This window comes from Staurois parvus, unplaced genomic scaffold (assembly GCF_062004578.1).
Source record: "Staurois parvus isolate SC_StPar_1 unplaced genomic scaffold, SC_StPar_1.0 ptg001060l, whole genome shotgun sequence".
NCBI classification, from domain to species: Eukaryota; Metazoa; Chordata; class Amphibia; order Anura; family Ranidae; genus Staurois; species Staurois parvus.
The window spans coordinates 1,298,636-1,319,233 of NW_028318856.1; the positions used below are offsets into that span (position 1 = coordinate 1,298,636).

Consider the following 20,598-nt stretch of genomic DNA (forward strand, 5'->3'; position numbering starts at 1 on the left):
CTGCCCAGGCCATTTTTCACGTTTCAGCGCTCTCACACTTTGAATGACAATTGCGCAGTCATACAACACTGTACCCAAACTAAAATTTTTATCATTTTCTTCACACAACTAGAGCTTTCTTTTGGTGGTATTTAATCACCGCTGGGGTTTTTATTTTTTGCTAAATTAACAAAAAAAGGCCAAAAATGTTGAAAAAAATACACGTTTTTCTTTGTTTCCGTTATAAAAATTTACAAATAAATAATTGTTCTTCATAAATTTAGGCCGAGATGTATTCTGCTACATGTCTTTGGTGAAAATAACCCAAATTAGGATGTATTATTTAGTTTGTAGGAAAGTTATAGAGTTCACAAACTATGGTATAGATCTGATTATTGATCAATCCTGAAGTACTGACAGCCAATCTAATTTCTTGAGGTCTAAGAATGTCAGAACAGTACAGATATCCCCCAAATGTCAGAACAGTACAGATATCCCCCAAATGACCCCTTTTTGCAGATTATTTTCACTATTTTTTTTTTACATACTGTCACCAGTGCAGTACAGCGTCATCATATAACTGGCATGGCGGTGAACAGGGACACTGACTGGTGACAGTATGAAAAAATATATATATATATATTTTTTTTTTTTTAATTTTTTTTATTATTTTTAATTTTTTATTACTTTTTTTTTATTTTTTTTTTACATTTGTTTTTCATATTTTACTATGACCAAAGTAGTACAATGTTACCATAGTAAAATTGTACTACTTTGGGGAAGTGATCAGTATTTTTTTTTTTTACACAATTTGCTTATAGCAAAGAAATACTTTGCTATAAGCAAGCATTTACCTGAATAAAATGGATTCATTCAGCTTTTTTTTTTTTTTTTTGTGCTTAGCTGTGATTTGGTCACAACTAATCACATGACATGTGCATGTGATTAGCTGTGACCATTCACAGCTAGGCACTAGTATACAATGGATGGCATCATGAATGAAGCCATCCATTGTATACAACTGTCATGTGACCTGCTGTGATTGGTCACAGCAGGTCACATGGTACCTGCAACGGAGCCGGTACTCGGATCTGTCATCGGCCGTGTCCGAGGTACACGCCCGGTGACAGATCGAGCCGCTGCGCCGCTCTGCATTAGCGCAAACGGCGCATGTGCGGGAGCACGCCAAATGGCGTGCACCCGGAGTGGAGAAGCAACTTTGAAGCCGCCAAACGGCCATTGGCTGGGCGGCAAATGGTTAAAAACAATAAAATGTTTGGGGGTTTAATTTAATTTTCTAGCAAAATACACTGATTTTTTTTCATGTGAACAAAAAGTGTTAGAAAAGGCTCGATCTTCAGGTGGTTAGAAGAGTGAGTGATGTGTGGCATAAACGTCTAATGCTGGGAATAAAACGCCCCCACCCCCCAAAACGACCCCTTTTTGGAAAGTAGACACCCCAAAATATTTGCTGAGAGGCATGTTGAATCAATAGAAAAATTTATTTTTTTACCACAAGTTTTTGGAAAATGACAAATTTTTTTTTTTTTTTTTTTTTTTTTACACAAAATTGTCAATAAATAATTTATTGCTCACACATGCCATGGGTATATGTGGAATTACTCCCCAAAATACATTCTGCTACTTCTCCCGAGTATGGGGGTACCACATGAGAGAGACTTTCTGGGAGCCTAGCCACATACAGGACCCCAAAATCCAATAAGCACCTTCAGGCTTTTAAAGGGCTTTATTTCCTCATTACACTTCCAGACTACCTATCACAGTTTTGGAGGCCCTGAAATGCCAGGATAGCACCCACCCCCCCAAGTGACCGCTTTTTGGAAAGTAGAAACCCCAAAGAATTTGATAAGAAGCATGGTGAGTATTTTACAGATCTCGTTTGTTGCCACAGGTTTTTGGAAAATGAAGAAAAAAAACAAAAACATATTTTTTCTCTTCTTTTTTTATATTTCAAAACCCTGTGAGAATGTATTTTGGGGTGTAATTCCACATATACCCATGGCTTGTACGAGAAATATATCATTTAAATGACAACTTTGTGTAAAAAAAAAAACGTTTTTGTCATTTTCCAGAAACTTGAAAAAAAAAAATAAATCTTCCATGGACTCAATATGCCTCTCAGCAGATAGCTTAGGGTGTCTACTGTCCGAAAAGGGGTCATTTTGGGGTGTTTGTACTGTCGTGGTATTTTAGCACCTCAAGAAATGTGATGGGCAGTCAGAAAGTAAAAGCTGTGTAAATTCCATCATCTATCCCATAGTTTGTAGACGCTATAACTGTCACACAAAGCAATCAATATACACTTACTGGGATTTTTTTAACTAAAAACATGGAGCAAAGAACATTTTGGCCTAAATTTATGACGAAATTTGATTTTTTTTATGACAGAAATGAGAAAATATTAAAAAAAAAAAAAAAAAATATTTTTCAAACTTTTTTTGTTTATAGCACCAAAAATAAAAAGCGCACAGGTGATCAAATACCACCAAAAGAAAGCTCTATTTGTGTGGAAAAAAAGGACGTACATTTCATTTGGGTGCAGCATTGCATGACCGCGCAATTGTCAGTTGAATTAATAGCAGCGCTGAGTAGCAGAAAGAGGCCTGGTCATTAAGGGGGGTAAATCCTCTAGAGGTCAATTGGTTAATTTTCTATTCTATTCTAGTCTATTTTATTATATTTTGCTATTCTATTACATTCTATTTAGCTCTGTTTTATTCTACTCTTTTCTATTCTGTTCTTTTATTTTCTATTTTATTTATTTCTATTCTGTTTCATGCTAGTCCTTTATTTTCTACCCTATTCTGTTTTATGCTATTCTATTCTTTTCTGTTCTATTTTTTAGTTTTCTATTCTAGTCTATTTTATTATATTTTTTGCTATTCCATTACATTCTATTCTACTCTTTTATCTCTATCTTATTCATTTCTATTTCATGCTAGTCCTTTATTTTCTATCCTATTCTGTTTTATTCTATGTTATTATTTTCTGTTCTATTCTTGAATTTTCTATTCTAGTCTATTTTATTATATTTTTTATATTCTATTACATTCTATTCTACTCTTTTCTTTTATGTTCTATTATTTTCTAGTTTATTCATTTCTATTCTGTTTCATGCTAGTCCTTTATTTTCTATCTTATTCTGTTTTATTCTATTTTGATTTCCTATCTCACACTGTGATGGGGTCATTTATTGTTTGTAGTTTCCATTACAAAGTTGACAATTGTCCTAACACATTAAGCTATTGCCTGCTGTTTGCATCAGTAAGAGATAATTATTCTGAAAACAAAAGATAATTCTCTATCAACGGGGATAATTTTCTGTTCTTTAAAACCTTCCCTTGGGCCCGGCCTTGGAGAACATTCACAGTTTGCACTCCTAAGAAAGGAAAGTCCTTAGTGAGCTCATTTAATTTGTGGACGGAAGAAAGCAAACCATTGCACTGGTTACAATTCACCCGATGAGTAATTAGAGGTGGGGGCATTAGAGATTACCGTCTACACCAAGAGAATATTCCAGTCTAGCCATTTGTAAAATAAAGAATTACACTCCATTATCTGATGAACTCTTTCCCTGAATTACAGCAGCTAAATAGGAGAACATAACGCCATTGTTCTGTATATTAAATATGTACAATAAAGAGTCTCCCCGGACCCTGCATTTACTATATCCGGTCTGCCCGGACCCTGCATTCACTATATCCGGTCTCCCCGGACCCTGCATTCACTATATCTGATCTCCCGGGACCCTGCATTCACTATATCCGGTCTGCCCGGACCCTGCATTCACTATATCTGGTCTCCCCGGACCCTGCATTCACTATATCCGGTCTCCCAGGACCCTGCATTCACTATATCCAGTCTGCCCGGACCCTGCATTCACTATATCCGCTCTCCCCGGACCCTGCATTCACTATATCCGCTCTCCCAGGACCCTGCGCTCACTATATCTGCTCTCCCCGAACCCTGCATTGACTATATCTGGTCTCTCCGGACCCTGCATTCACTATATCTGGTCTCCCCGGACCCTGCATTCAATATATCTGGTCTCTCCGGACCCTGCATTCACTATATCTGGTCTCCTCGGACCCTGCATTCACTATATCTGGTCTCCCCGGACCCTGCATTCACTATATCTGGTCTCCCCGGACCCTGCATTCACTATATCTGGTCTCCCCGGACCCTGCATTCACTATATCTGGTCTCTCCGGACCCTGCATTCACTATATCTGGTCTCTCCGGACCCTGCATTCACTATATCCGATCTCCCAGGACCCTGCATTCACTATATCTGGTCTCTCCGGACCCTGTATTCGCTATATCTGGTCTCCCCGGACCCTGCACTCACTATATCTGGTCTCTCCGGACCCTGCATTCACTATATCTGCTCTCCCCGGACCCCGCATTCACTATATCTGCTCTCCCCGAACCCTGCATTGACTATAACTGGTCTCCCCAGACCCTGCATTCACTGCTGCTCCCACGATTGCTGTGTCCAGTGGACACAGCAGAATGTGGCTTCCAGTACCCAGCCATTATGCGATCACCTGATCACAATATCAACAAAGCTGTTGATGATTGTTGAATGAATTTAATTCATAACAGCTGTGATTTCTATGGAGTGATGATTTGATTGGCCCACAGCTATCACATGGCACCTGGGCAAATCACAGCAACCTGTGCCATGTAACAGCTGTGGATCAACCACAGCACATAATAATAATCACAGCTGCTATAAATGTAACCCATGGATGACGGTTCAAAACAATGCCGTTACAGTGCTCATCGATGTAACAGCAATCAAAATGTTAACAAAAAAAAAATCCCTGAACTCCCCCCAGAGTATTGTTATTATTATTATACAGTATTTATATAGCGCCAAAGGGTTTGCTCAGTGTTGTACAATCGCAAGGGGACAGAACATGAGACAAGACATAAACAATACAATACACGAGGGGTTCGAGGGCCCTGCTCTTTGGAGCTTACAATCTAGGAGGGAGGGGAAGGTGGTACAGGAGGAAATGGCTGTGGGGAATGAAGTGGTGGGAGGAGTGGAGGAGGTCAGCTGTTAGGTGAGGGTGGGGTAGGCATCCCTGAAGAGGTGGGTCTTCAGGGTGCGCCTGAAGGTGATGAGGGTAGGCGACAGTCGGATGGATTGGGGTAGGGAATTCCAGAGGATGGGGGAAGTCCTGGAGAAATCCTGCAATCGGGCGTGGGAGGAGGAGACCAGGGAGCTAGAGAGTAGGAGGTCCTGTGAGGAGCGGAGGGCACGGGTAGGGTGGTATTAGGGTATCAGGTCGGTTAGGTAGTTTGGGGCGGCGTTGTGAATGGCTTTGTAGGTCAGGGTTAGCAGTTTGAATTTGATGCGTTGGGCAATCGGGAGCCAGTGAAGGGATTGGCAGAGGGGGGTGGCAGATGTGGAGCGTTTGGTGAGGTGGATGAGTCTAGCCGCTGAGTTTAGGATCGACTGGAGTGGGGAGAGCATTTGTTTGGGTAGGCCAGTGAGGAGGGAGTTGCAGTAGTCCAGGCGTGAGATGATGAGGGAGTGTACGAGTTGTTTGGTGGTGTCTGGGGTGAGGAATGTACGTATCTTGGAGATGTTGCTGAGGTGGAGCCTGCATGATCTTGATAGCAATTGGATGTGGGGTAGGAAGGAGAGGTGGGAGTCCAGGGTGACACTCAGGACTTTGGCGTGTGGGGTGGGAGAGATGGTGGCGTTGTTAGCAGTGATAGAGAGGATGGGGGGGGTGCGGGGGGGGGGGAAGACCAGGAGCACTGTTTTGGACAGGTTAAGTTTTAGGAAATGGAGCGACATCCAGTCTGATATGTCGTTCAGGAGGTGGGCGATGTGGGCGGAGAGTGAGGTGGGGGGTGGAGAGGTAAATTTGTGTGTCATCGGCGTAGAGGTGGTAGTTGAAGCCATGGGAGTGTATTAGTTTGCCAAGGGAGGAGGTGTAGATGGAGAAGAGGAGGGGCTTGAGGACAGAGCCTTGGGGGACCCCGACAGAGAGGGGGAGGGAGGGGGAGGTGGCAGTGTTGTAGGTGACGCTGAAGGAGCGTTGGGAAAGGTAGGAGGAGAACCAGGAGAGAGCAGTGTCCCTGATGCCAAGGGAGTGCAGTTTAGTAAAGAGGAGAGGGTGGTCGACAGTGTTGAAGGCCGCGGAGAGGTCGAGGAGCAGGAGGACAGAATAGTGGCCTTTGGCTTTGGCGGTTAGTAGGTCGTTGGTGATTTTAAGTAGGATGGTTTCGGTTTCGGGTTAGAGTAGTACAATATCACTATGGTAACACTGAACAATTCTGATTAAAGCTTGTAAAAAATAGTAAAACTAGCAAAAATAATGTTTAAAAAAAGTAAAAAAATTTGAATAAAAAATTATTATTTACATTTTTTTTAACATACTGTCACCTGTTAGTATTCCTGATCACCACCACACAAGTCATATAATGGAACTGTACTGCACTGGTGACACGTAAAAAAAACTGTGAAAAAAAATTATTTTCTTCATTTTCCAAACCATTGTGGCAAAAAAATTGCAGCTTTAAAAAACTTGCTATGCCTCTTCCTAAATACCTAAAGATTATCTACGTTCTAAAAAGTGGTCATGTGGTGGGTATTTGTACTGTCGTGGTATTTGAAGGGCCTCAAGAAATGAGAGAGGCCATCAGTACATCAGGATTGTCAGGTTTACAATACATAGACCATAGTTTGTAGATTCTATAACTTTTACACAAACCAATTATTATACACTTATCGGGATTTATTTTTATTTGCCCAAAGACATGTAGCAGAACACATTTTAGCCTAAATTTCTGTAAATTTTTTTTATTGGATATGTTTTATAACAGAAAGTAGAAAATAAATGGTTTTTTTTGCAAATTTTTTGGTCATTTTCTCATTTATATAGCAAAAAAATAAAAAATCAAGTTGTCATCAAATATCACTAAATGAAAGCTCTATTCATGTGAAAAAAAAAATGACATTGGGTAAACTGTTGCATGACTGAGCAATTGCCATTTAAAGCAGCGCCGTGTTTAAGAGTTAAAAAATGTCCTGTTCATGAAGGTGGTAGAACCTTTCGGAGGGCAAATAGTTAAACAAGCAGTTAGCTGGATTTTAAAGGATAAGTTCACCTTTTGGGAATATGTTACATATTCCAGCCATTTTTAGGGCGGAGCCTGTAACATGTTCCCAATACTGCAGCCATTACCAGATCCCCCCCACCCCACCCTGTGACAGAAGTAGTGAGAAGTTCTTCATACCAACTGTCAGATTTTGATATCAGTGCAGCTGTGCGGGGCTTCACCCACACGGCCACATCATTCATTCACAGAGTTCCGTGAATGAATGAACTACAAGTCCTGACGCCCTTAGCAGCTGTCTGCTTGTAGTTCTCAATGAACCACCACGTTGCTGTGGAGCGCCATGGTAGGTCATTGATTCTTCCTGTCTGTATATCTTCTACATCCCCTACATCCCGTACAGGTAAGCAGATATACTGACAGCTCTGCAGGAGACCTGCATGGCACCAGCGATACGCTTTACAGGCTCCTGCAACCAAAAACAATAAATGCACATTATTTTACATGCAAAAAAATGTGCAATTATTATTTTTTGTTAAAAAGGGAACTTATCCTTTAACAGGCTTCAAGTAGTGCTGATGAATAATGAAGCCTGCTAGCAGCTTGCCTAAAGTGATCATCCAAAATTTGTGTTTCAGTTCCCCTAACTGGAGCTGCATAGAGCTGGCAAAACTGCTTTGAGCTTTCTAAAAGTGTTACAAACCTGTTGCATCATCTTGTCGTACAAACTGCTGCAATACAAAGAACAAAGGTATACGGCTCAGGGAAACAATGCAGATCAATCCACAACAGGTGCGGCTCCGGCTCACCACCACACACCATGCAATAGGAAGAAGGGTCAGCCGCACACCGGAGGAGAGATGAATACAGATGAATACGGGACCTGTTAACGCGTTTCACACGATCTTGTGCTTAATCACAACCAATTTCATGAGTAAGCAGAAGATGGTGTGAAACGCATTAACAGGTCCTGTATTCCTGTCCTGGTGTTCTGTGTGTCCTATGGATCAATAAATACACACTATAGTCATCTATCCTCCGGGGTGCGGCTGACCCTTCTTCCTATTGCTGCAATACAAGCTAAGGCAGTGTGTACAAGGTCTAAATGTCCTGCATTTACCAAAAACAAAATCATTTTTTATCACTGGTCACACCACTGCGATTTGTGTGCAATTTCGGCACAATTTCAGGTACGATTTCTGAAGACTTTATTGCTACTTGTGAAGATTTTCACGTATCTCTTGCAATTTATATATTTTATGTGTGTGAAATTGCAACAATACTGCAGGAAAAGTAATGCAAGAACTACTTTAGAAATCGCACTGCAGCAAATCGCACATGTTAAGACACCGACATTCACATTCATTAGATGCAATTTAATTTCCCAAATCAAACCTGAAACCACACGGATACGGCCGGGCACTTATCCCCCGGTCCCATCGGGTGCGATTTGGCATTTAATTTGCATGCCAGGACAATTGCAAATCGCATGCCAAGTCGCATCCTATTGTCCACAATTACAGCGGTCAATGCTGTTCCGACTTGGTCGGATCCGCACTGATTTCTAAAGTAGAACATGCGTTACTTTTCTTGCAAATTGCATAGACATTTGTGTCAGATGTCTTGCAAATCACACTTGAAATCAGGGGGTCCTTAACTTTGAAATCGTGTGACTTCACTGTAAGTCGCACAATTTTAAAGTTGGGCTTGATGTGACCGGGGGCTTAGACTTGTTAGATAATGAGTTTATGTGAAATCTCCATTAAACACTGTAAATTATTATTATTTTTATTATTATTACAGTATTTATAAAGCGCCAATAGTTCGCTCAGCGCTGTACATTACAAAGGGGGACAGAACATGTGACAGAACAAGAACAATACAAGGCAAAACATGAGGGGATCGAGGGCCCTGCTCCTTGGAGCTTACAATCTAGGAGGGAGGGGATAGTGGTAAAGGAGGAGATAGCTGTGGGGGATGGAGTGGTAGGAAGAGTGGAGGAGGTCGGCAAGTTAGCAGGGGGTGGGGTAGGCTTCCCTGAAGAGATGGGTTTTCAGGGTGTGCCTAAAGGAGAGGAGAGTAGGTGATAATCTGATGGGTTGGGACAGGGAGTTCCAAAGGATGGGTGACACCCTGGAGAAGTCCTGGAGGCGGGCATGGGAGGAGGAGACCAGGGAACTAGAGAGAAGGAGGTCTTGTGAGGAGCGGAGTGTGCGTGCTGGGCGGTACTTGGATATTAGGTCAGTGATGTAGTTCGGGGCAGTATGGTGGACGGCTTTGTACGTCAATGTTAGGATTTTGAATTTATTCCGTTGCGCAATCGGAAGTCAGTGGAGGGATTGGCAGAGGGGGGTGGCGGAAACGGAGCGGTTGGAAAGGTGAATGAGTCTGGCAGCCGTATTCAGGATTGACTGAAGCGGGGATAGCCAGCGGCGAGGCAGGCCAGTGAGGAGGGAGTTGCAGTAGTCGAGTCGTGATACGATGAGGGAATGGATGAGCTGTTTAGTGGTTTCTGGGGTTAGGAACGTGCGGATTTTGGCGATGTTGCGGAGGTGGAGTCTGCATGAGTTTGTTAAAGATTGGACTTGGGGCTGGAAGGATAGGTTGGAGTCCAGAATGACACCAAGTACTCTGGCCTGCAGGGCGGGATTGATGTTGGCGTTGTTGGATGTGATGGAGAAGTCAATGGGGGGTGGGGTCCGGGCTGGGGGGAAGACAAGAAACTCGGTTTTGGAGAGGTTCAGTTTAAGGAAGTGGAGCGACATCCAATCTGATATGTCGCTCAGTAGGTGTGTGATTCGGGCAGAGACCGAGGGGGTGAGGTGGGGGGTTGAGAGATAGATTTGTGTGTCGTCGGCATAGAGGTGGTAGTTGAAGCCGTGAGAGTGTATGAGTTGGCCAAGGGAGGAGGTGTAGATGGAGAAGAGAAGGGGCCCGAGGACAGAGCCTTGAGGGACCCTAACAGAGAGGGGGAGTGAGGGGGAGGTGGTAGCGTTATAGGTAACGCTGAAAGAGCGTTATTGTAAATAATATTGTATTATGAATATATTTCAGGTAGAGCGATATCAGTGTGGGTGTGCAATATGTCTTCCCATAAATTCCTTTTCTATAGATACCATAGTTGTCAAAGGGAATATTCTATGAATTACACCTTCTTTACTGTATAACAGAAGTCTTTGCTGAGAATCCTCTTTCAGACAGTTGGGTGTCAGAGTTAGTTTATCTAACAATGGGACAGACCTGTTGGCTTCACCAATATGTACTTCAAAGGATAACTCATTTAGATATGCAGTGAAGGTGGCCAGCCGTTCATGAATACTTAGTTTCCCAGGAAAATGTCATGAACTGGCTTGCTTAAATTCCATAAAGGGTGTGCCAAGATTTGCCTTAAAGGGGGCTGGTGTATGCTAAATACAAGGGATTTGAAGTTGGCCAATTATGAAAGGGAATAGACTGGCCAACCAATCAGAGATACTCCATGAAAATTAATGGAGGAGAGGACACTAGATTGAGAGGCTCTCTTTGGAACACCAGGGAAGGGAATGGATCTTGTACGTCCAGTTCCATGGTAATTATGGAATACATCCCTTGCACTTATATCTAAATGTTTGTCTTATGTCTTTTCTGTCTCATTGTTTGTATTTTGTAATATATTTGAGCTTTCTTAATAATGTTTCTTTTATGTAACTAGATAGATTGTTTGTGTTAGTTCAGACCTCCATCCTATTCACCAATACATTTTGGTTGTTGTGTTAAACTTTTCACTTCTGGGAAAGAACTCTTCATTTACCAAATCATATCAGAGAAATATTATATTTCATAATCTATAGATTTGGTCAACAAGACTCATGACCCTTTACACAAAATTCACAACATGTAGCAAGATGCAAGTTTAAAAAAAAGTTGAAAGAAAAGTTTGTCAGTTTCAGTTAGTTATGTACCAGGAGATTAAAAGTTTAGTGAAGTTATAACTACAGATGAATTTGATGTAATAGTTTTGTCTCTGAAGGTTTCTCTTTTTTCGTGTTCTCAGTAATGATCAGATTATAACATGTTCAGTAGAGGCTGATGTAATGGTTTTGTCTTGGGAGTTTTCTCTTTGTTCTCAGCTCTGAGCAGACTATAAATACAGCCTTGTCTGTGTGTCTGATTTGTAGGAAGATCTATATCCTACCTATTGCAGTGCAGGTAGAAAATGTCACAATTCTATTATATACTCACTAGGTGTCTGAGGATTCAGCCGTATTATCTTTGCTGGGTGATCAGTCGGCCCGTATTTGCAGCATGAAATTCCTACTCTGATATAGAGCGGGGATAGACAGAGGATACAATCTCTCTACTACTGAAATATGTCACCACTTATTGGCAGACACCCCATTGTAGCAAAATGAGAACAGAGTGCTGGGAATGTGAAGATTATCCCCGAGTAGATCCATCTCTCAGTAGTGGCCGTACACTAGTACAGATTATTTGTTAATCATTAGTCAGTTCTTTAACATATTTTTTTCACTGTTTAGCACAACATATATTACTTCACTGAGCGCTCAGTCACACTAACAATATTTAAAAAATGATTTCTTTTGTGTGTGTTTTTCCTTTCCTTTCTCTTCTTTTCCTTCTTTTCTTGCTTTCTTTGTATTTCCTTTTTCTGTGGTTTAATTACAAATACGGAACTAATCTCAGTGGGGCTCTGCGATGCATCCCCCGTGAGCAGCATGCATATTGGTATTATATAGATTATTTGTCTTTTTTATTTTTTTAAGGGTCTTCAGCCGAGTAGATTCATAACTACAAATATGAATTCTCTATTTTACTCCTTTGTTTAAAGTGCAGATATCATATGATACTTAGGTTATAAACTAGAGAAACATAATATATCTCCAAAGACATGCTGGGAGGTGAATTGGCTCCTGTCTAGATTGGCCCTAGTATGTGTGAATGTGAGTTAGGGCCCTTAGATTGTACGCCCCTTGAGGGTTAGGAACCTTAGATTGTACGCCCCTTGAGGGTTAGGGACTGATGTGAATGTACAATATATATGTAAAGTGCTGTGTAAATTGATGGCACTATATACGTACCTGTAAGAAATAATAAATAAATAACATAAGGGGGTTTTAGAGGTTTGATTTATAAGCTATTAAAGCTCTAAATGTTTGCAACTTCTTTTTATATTGCATTGTGGTTTTTTTTTTTTCCTTTTCAACCACACCATGAATGATATGTATATATTTAGGTTTTCTTGCATAGCTGCAGTGATTTTGCATTTATTGGTTATGGGTGTGACATTATTTTGTTTTTATTTTTTTTTTTCTTGTTCAATATTTTACTGCTTTAACATCAGACATAGTACAAACAATAGCAATGAAAAAGTGCCGGATAGAAAATGTGTATGGAACAGAATAAATAAACAACATAAGGGGGTTTTAGAGGTTACATATGTGTGAATGTGAGTTAGGGCCCTTAGATTGTACACCCCTTGAGGGTTAGGGACTGATGTGAATGTACAATATATATGTAAAGTGCTGTGTAAATTGATGGCGCTATATACGTACCTGTAAGAAATAATAAATAAATAACATAAGGGGGTTTTAGAGGTTTGATTTATAAGCTATTAAATCTGTAAATGTTTGCAACTTCTTTTTATATTGCATTGTGGTTTTTTTTCCAACCAAACCATGAATAATATGTATGTATTGAGGTTTTCTTGCATATCTGCAGTGAGTTTGCATTTATTGGTTATAGGTGTGATATTATTATTTTTTTTTTTTTAATTATTTTTTTTTTCTTGTTCAATATTTTATTGCTTTAACATCAGACATAATACAAACAATAGCAATGAAAAAGTGCCGGATAGAAAATGTGTATGGAACAGAATAAATAAATAACATAAGGGGGTTTTAGAGGTTTAATTTATAAGCTATTAAAGCTCAAAATGTTTGCAACTTCTTTTTATATTGAATTGTCAATTAATATAAAGAATGCAGAAAAAATGTTCTGCTACTTTTTTCTTTAAATATGTATTGTGCGTGTTGTTTAATATTTCACGTATATGTGTTTTTTTTCCCAACCACACCATGAATGATATGTATGTATCGGGGCGGACTGACCATTTGGAAACTCGGGCACTGCCCGAGGGCTCGGGGTCAGTAGGGGGCCCCATGAGATGCCCCTGGTACCTTTTTTATAGGCTTTTTTGAGTTTGGCAAGGACACATGATCCCTTATTGCCCGGGGGCCCCATGAGTTGTCAATCCGCCCCTGGTATGTATTGAGGTTTTCTTGAATAGCTGCAGTGAGTTTGCATTTATTGGTTATGGGTGTGACATTATTTTATTATTTTTGTTATTTTGTTTATTATTTTTTTTTCTTGTTCAGTATATTTTTTTATTATTTCTTTTTTCTTGTTCAATATTTTACTGCTTTAACATCAGACATAATACAAACAATAGCAATGAAAAAGTGCCGGATCAAAAATGGGTATGGAACAGAATAAATAAATAACATAAGGGGGTTTTAGAGGTTTCATTTATAAGCTATTAAAGCTCAAAATCTTTGCAACTTTTTTATATTGAATTGTCAATTTAATTAAAGAATGCAAAAAAAATGTTCTGCTACTTTTTTTTAAATATGTATTGTGCGTGTTGTTTAATATTTCACGTATATGTGGTTTTTTTTTCAAACCACACCATGAATGATATGTATGTATTTAGGTTTTCTTGAATAGTTGCAGTGAGTTTCCATTTATTGGTTATGGGTGTGACATTATTTTATTTTTTTTTTATTATTATTTTTTTTTTCTTGCTCAATATTTTATAGCTTTAACATAAGACATAATTCAAACAATAGCAATGAAAAAGTGCGGGATCAAAAATGTGTATGGAACAGAATAAATAAATAACATAAGGGGGGTTTTAGAGGTTTGATTTATAAGCTATTAAAGCTCAAAATGTTTGCAACTTCTTTTTATATTGAATTGTCAATTTATATAAAGAAAGCAAAAAAAATGTTCTGCTACTTTTTTCTTTAAATATGTATTGTGCGTGTTGTTTAATATTTCACGTATATGTGTTTTTTTTTCCAACAACACCATGAATGATATGTATGTATCAGGGGCAGACTGACCATTTGGAAACTCGGGCACTGCCCAAGGGCCCGGGGTCAGTAGGGGGCCCCATGAGATGCCCCTGGGACCTTTTTTAATAGGCTTTTTTGAGTTTGGGCAAGGACACAGGGGCCCCATGATCCCTTATTGCCCGGGGGCCCCATGAGTTGTCAGTCCGCCCCTGGTATGTATTTAGGTTTTCTTGAATAGCTGCAGTGAGTTTGCATTTATTGGTTATTGGTGTGACATTATTTTATTTTTTTTTTTAATATTATTTTTTTTTTTCTTGCTCAATATTTTATTGCTTTAACATCAGACATAGTACAAACAATAGCAATGAAAAAGTGCCGGATCGAAAATGGGTATGGAACAGAATAAATAACATAAGGGGGTTTTAGAGGTTTGATTTATAAGCTATTAAAGCTCAAAATGTTTGCAACTTCTTTTTATATTGAATTGTCAATTTATATAAAGAATGCAAAAAACATGTTCTGCTACTTTTTTCTTTAACCACTTGCCTACCAGGCACTTATACCCCCTTATTTACCAGGCCAATTTTCAGCTTTCAGCGCTGCCGCACTTTGATTGACAATTGCGCGGTCATGCAACATTGTACCCATATGAAATTTTGATCATTTTTTTCTCACAAATAGAGCTTTCTTTTGGTGGTATTTAATTGCCACTGGGCGCTTTACTTTTTGCGCTATAAATAAAAAAAGTGCAAAAAATTTGAAAAAAAAAAAAAGTTTCTTTGTTTCTATTATAAAATTTTTCAAACAGGTATTTTTTCTCCTTCACTGATGTGCGTTGATGAGGCAGCACTGATGGGCACTGATAGGCGGCACTGATGGGCACTGATAGGCAGCACTAAAGGGCACTGATAGGCAGTACTAATGAGGTGGCACGGATAGGCGGCACTGATAGACAGCACTAATGAGGTGTCACGGATAGGCGGCACTAATATGCAGCACTGATAGGCGGCACTGATAGGTGACACTGATGATGGGTACTGATAGACGGCACTGACTGGCATCACTGCTGGGCACTGACTGGCCGCACTGACTGGTACAACCCCTGGGCACTGACTGGTGGTACTGACTGGCAGCACTGCTGGGCTGCACTGGTGGGTGGCACTGGTGGGCAGCACTGGTGGGTGGGCACAGGTGGGTGGCACTGGTGGGCACAGGTGGGTGGGCACAGGTGGGTGGCACTGCTGGGCACAGGTAGGTGGCACTTCTGGGCACAGGTGTGTGACACTGCAGAGTGGCACAGGTGGGTGCACTGCTGGGCACAGGTGGGTGCACTGCTGGGCACAGGTGGGTGATCTGCTGGGCACAGGTGGGTGGAGCTAGTGGGCGCACTGCAGGGCACAGGTAGGCGGAACTTGCGGGTGGCACTGCTGGGCACAGATCATCAGGGCACTGATCATCAGTGCCCTGATGATCAGTGCCGATCCCCGCTCTGACAACTGCCGGTTCTTGGCAGTACTTTCCTCACGATCTGACAGCGTGAGGAAAGTGCAGCCGAGAACCGGCACTTGCATTTCCCTCTGATCAGCGTGTCATTGGACACCACTGATCACGTGGTAAAAGGCCGGTGTGATTGGCCTTTTACCACATCACGTGATCAGCTGTGTCCGTAGGACACAGCGATCACGGAGATCGCCGGGTGCGCGCCCCCTGGGGCGCGCAGGAGAGCGCGTTCTGGGGGGACGTCATATGACGTCCACTCAGAACTGGCCGGCCGCAGTGCAGCCGTCATTCGGCTATCTGCGGTCGGCAACAAGTTAATATTTCACGTATATGTGAGGTTTTTTTCAACCACACCATGAATAATAGGTATGTATTTAGGTTTTCTTGCATAGCTGCAGTGAGTTTCCATTTATTGGTTATAGGTGTGACATTATTTTATTTATTTTTATTTTTATTTTTTTCTTGTTCAATATATTTTTTTATTATTTCTTTTTTCTTGTTCAATATTTTACTGCTTTAACATCAGAGATAATACAAACAATAGCAATGAAAAAGTGCCGGATCAAAAATGTGTATGGAACAGAACAATACCAAATATATTAATCAGGTAGATGATAACGATTGATCTAGTCATATGATAAAACCTCATTTTATGTTCAAGGCAGCAATGCAGGGAGGGGGAGGAGGAGGAGGAGGAGGAGGAGGAGGAGGAGGAGGAGGAGGAAGGTCGTTATGTAATCTTATGAAAGTTGAGTTAATTGTTTTTCTGTTTTTTATACATTTTTTTATTGCTTAGCACTGCATACATTACTTCATGTAATTTAAAGCATATTCATGTCAAGAATATTTAAAAAAAAAATGTCTCCTTTTTATTTTTTGTAAAATACTTTTCTCTTACTCTGTACTGTGCATGTTGTTCAATATTTAGCTCAGTGCTTTATGGGCAATTTAAAGTGTATCTAAACCCCGGAACAACAATATAATTTATTGCAGCTCACCAGTCCTTGTGTGGTCTCTGCATTAGTGTCCATGCACACATAGGCTTTAATCAGCATTTTTTGGATGGAAAAAAACCCAGAACTAGCGAGTTTCTAGAGGAGTTTTTTTTAGCAGTAAAATGTGGCAAACCAGCGATTTTGGACTTTTTTTGAGCAACATTTTTTTGGTGTAAAAAACGCTTAAAAATGCAAATGTTGAAAAACGCAGCTAAATGCTAATGCAAAAACGTGGAAAAATTCATTTTTAACATGACTGCCAGCATTATTATAACAACCAGTGTGCAGGGAGCCTTAGTTTTCATTTTCATTTTTTTTTTTTACCTGGTGATCCTGTCAATAACAGGCTTCCTGTCCAAGGGTGACAACGCTGTCTCACAGCACGGTGTCTATGGAGGGCGGTGTTCTGTAGTCCACAGAGTGAACTCAGGCAGGGCTGATAACAATGTTTGAGATTTCAGTGCAGCATTGTCAGCTCACTACATGAATTTAGGAGTTCAATGGATTTCTGGCGGGATCCACAAGTCATTGTTTGCAGTTATGAAACAGACCGAACATTACACCATCAACTGGATATTTCAGACCTAAAATTCATTGTTAGGTCCATCTTCTTACTGCGAGGAGATATTACTACATGCTGACAATCATTTCATTAACAATGCATTGACTTTAGTGTGCTTTACATGATCCAACTGCCAACCAATAAGGGGTGACGTACTTAAGGCAAATAGACTGAGCACTTTGCAGTTGCAGTTTCTCCAGAGCTCAGTAAATGAGGTAAAGCTTCACCTTGCAAAGAAAATACCCAATCACATGCAAGGAGAATTAAAAACAACACTTTTGCTCGCACATGATTGGATGATGGAAGTCAGCATAGCGTCTGCCCATTCAGTAAGCTCTGGAACAACTGCTCTTGTAGAATGCAACTGAAGTTTGCAAAGTGCTCCGCTTATTTGCCTTTAGTAAATCAACCCCATAGTGTGATCTCTCAGCAGCACCGAAAAACCTATATAGGGAGAAATACCTAGGCTTCCATCGCTGACCTCCTTTCTGAAAATACTAACTGCCTGGCTGTTATGCTTTTCCAATGTCCAGTCGGTATGTCGTTCAGGAGTTCTGACTTTCTAAGCTGCATGATTATTCCGGGTTCAATAACTCATGAAGCAAGTCAGAGACAGCCAGGCAATCAGCATTTTTAGGGGGAGACAACTGCATTAATACTTTGTTTTTCAGTATACAGTAGGTTCCCTTTAAGGGGGGGGGCACAACCCATATGGAAGAAAAATATATTTGAAATATATTTTAAAATATTCTTCCCAAATAAATTGCCATATATTTGAAATCCTACAATTTTAGCTATATTCAATATATTTACAAAAAAAAAAGAAAAAAAATATATATATATTGCATATTGAAATTAGTTTTTAGTACAAAATATATGAAAAATATTTTTAAAAATACATTTCAAATATACTGTATGTCTTTAAAAATACAAATCTACATTTTTGGAATGCATTTACAAATATCTGTAAAAATATATGTTAAAATGACTTTTTTTATATGTTAAACAAATATTTTAAAATATATTCTTCAGATTTTTTTTAACATTTAAAAAAGTCATTTTAACATATATTTTTACAGATATTTGTAAATGCATTCCAAAAATGTAGATTTGTATATTTAAAGACATACAGTATATTCGGAACGTATTTTTACAAATATTTTTTATATATTTTGTAATAAAAACGCATTTCAACATGCAGTATATATATATATATATATATTGAAATTTGTTTTAAAATATATTGAAAATGGCCAATATTGTAGCATTTAAAATATATGGCAATATATTTGGGAAGAATATTTTTACAATATATTTCAAATATATTTTTCTTCCATGTGGGAGGGGCTGTTGAAAGACCAGGATTTGTGATTATATTTCTGTGTATGAAAACATATCAAAAGGAACAGAGATTCTTTTTTTTTTTAATTACATCTTTATTTTCCATTCGGTTAATTTCTGGATAAAGAAAGAATGTTTCTTCACTTTGTATTGCATTTTAGTTATATATGACATGCATGGTTACCAATAAGAAAACCATGACGTTAAAAAAGTGATCCCATTTCACCTACACAGGTATTAGGAAATTGTTGAAATGTTTGTATGTATATGTATATAATATTTTGTCTTTGTGTAGAAATGTGCTCACATCCTATGGAAAACACAACATCTCCTCTAGATGTCCACATTTTGCCATTTTTCATGATAAATGACCACCAATTGCTCACCATTAGCATTGTCTGCTTTTCCTTCATCTATATAATTGGACAGCTGATGAACATAGTTATCATTGCAGTGATATGTTTGGACCTCCATTTGCACACCCCGATGTATTTATTTCTCTGCAACTTGTCTGTGGTTGATATGTGTTATACAACTGTCACCATTCCAAAACTCCTCTACATCTTACTATCTGGAAATAATACAATGCCATTTACACAATGCCTTATCCAGATGTATTTTATGTTAATAGCGGCCAGTGCTGAGGAAATCATTCTGTTTATAATGGCGTATGACCGATATGTCGCAATTTGTCACCCTTTACACTATCATCAGATACTTAGTAAGAAAATCTGTATATTACTTATATTAGTCACCTGGATTGGTGGGAATATAAATTCATCTTTTGTTACAAGTTCAATCTTAAAAATGGTTTTCTGTTCTTCTGTTACCATTCACCAGTTCTTCTGTGATGCTAAAGCTCTCGTCAACATTGCCTGCGGTGGTACTGAAATGTTTTATATCCTCTCCTATGCAGAGTATTTAGTATTTGGGTTCTGTCCAGTTATGTGCAACTTGCTGTCCTATGTACAGATTATCAGGGTCATACAACGTATTACATCTAAGGATGGCCAAAGAAAAGCCTTCTCCACCTGTTCATCCCACCTCATTGTTATAGCCATCTACTATGGATCTTGTTTATCTGTATACATGATACCACCATCAGACCGCTATGCCATACTTGAACAGATCTTAACCATGTTCTACACCACAGTGGTCCCCGTGTTGAACCCTCTCATATACAGTCTACGGAACAAAGAAATGAATAGTTCTTTGCGAAAACTAGTCTCGTAACACTCACCAGCAGGGATGAGGTTTGGGTTTTCCACCACCATGGACTAGCATCAAATTCTGCATTGTCAACATTCAAGGGCCTGAAATATTTATATGAGAATTTACCGAACCCAATTCATTGTCACCAGAAAAGACTGACTTGTCTTTGAACATAAATTAACAGCCCAGTTATGTGAACTGTCCAACCAGGCTTCTGATATTCCCACCAAGTCAAACTGTTCCTTAGGTTACAGAAGTTCTAGATTTTCTATTTTGTTTTCCAGACTTTTCATGTTTGGGAACATACATTTTAATTTTGTGCTAGTGTTTAATATTACATTTTTGCTCCCCCTTGAATTACACTTTGATTCTGCGGCTCTTTTAGTGTTGTGTTAAATAACACAGTTGTCCTGCTGTCTAGTTTGAAGCCCATAGACTAGAAAAACACCAGCAGTAGTCATTTAGTAAATTATCAATGATAATTCATTTCAATCAACAATTAAAATGTATATGTAACTATTCTTGATTGCAAATTGTAAGTTTTTCATTCCTCAGTTCCTTGTTAATTATGTTATAGTTTACCAAGTCACTATCAAATGGATTGTTTATTCTAAAAAAGAATTGTTTCAGCCTTGATGTATTATTACTAATATTTTATTATCCAATTTATTAATAAATAAAATGTGATTAATGCCTTTAGTGTAAAATGACTTGTTTTTTTTTTTTCAATTTCATTAAGCTTAATTAGAATTATAATAAACATTTGCAGTCATTTATAATGTACACGTTTACAGTTTTCTCAGTACATTCAGTACTCATTCAGTAAATCTTCATT

General features: G+C 39.2%; 1 protein-coding gene across 1 annotated transcript; it reads left to right on the top strand.

The window, feature by feature from the left end:
• Nucleotides 1-18,863: 18,863 nt before the first annotated feature.
• On the top strand, nucleotides 18,864-20,385 carry LOC149440687 (olfactory receptor 1G1-like). The gene has a single exon (XM_089658264.1). It carries the CDS (start codon nucleotides 18,864-18,866, stop codon nucleotides 19,782-19,784), a length of 921 nt encoding a protein of 306 aa, XP_089514390.1. The 3' UTR covers nucleotides 19,785-20,385.
• Nucleotides 20,386-20,598: the final 213 nt, after the last annotated feature.

Excerpts from the sequence above, each read along its gene's own strand:
- LOC149440687 (XM_089658264.1), top strand. The coding sequence starts at position 18,864 with ATGGAAAACACAACATCTCCTCTAGATGTCCACATTTTGCCATTTTTC.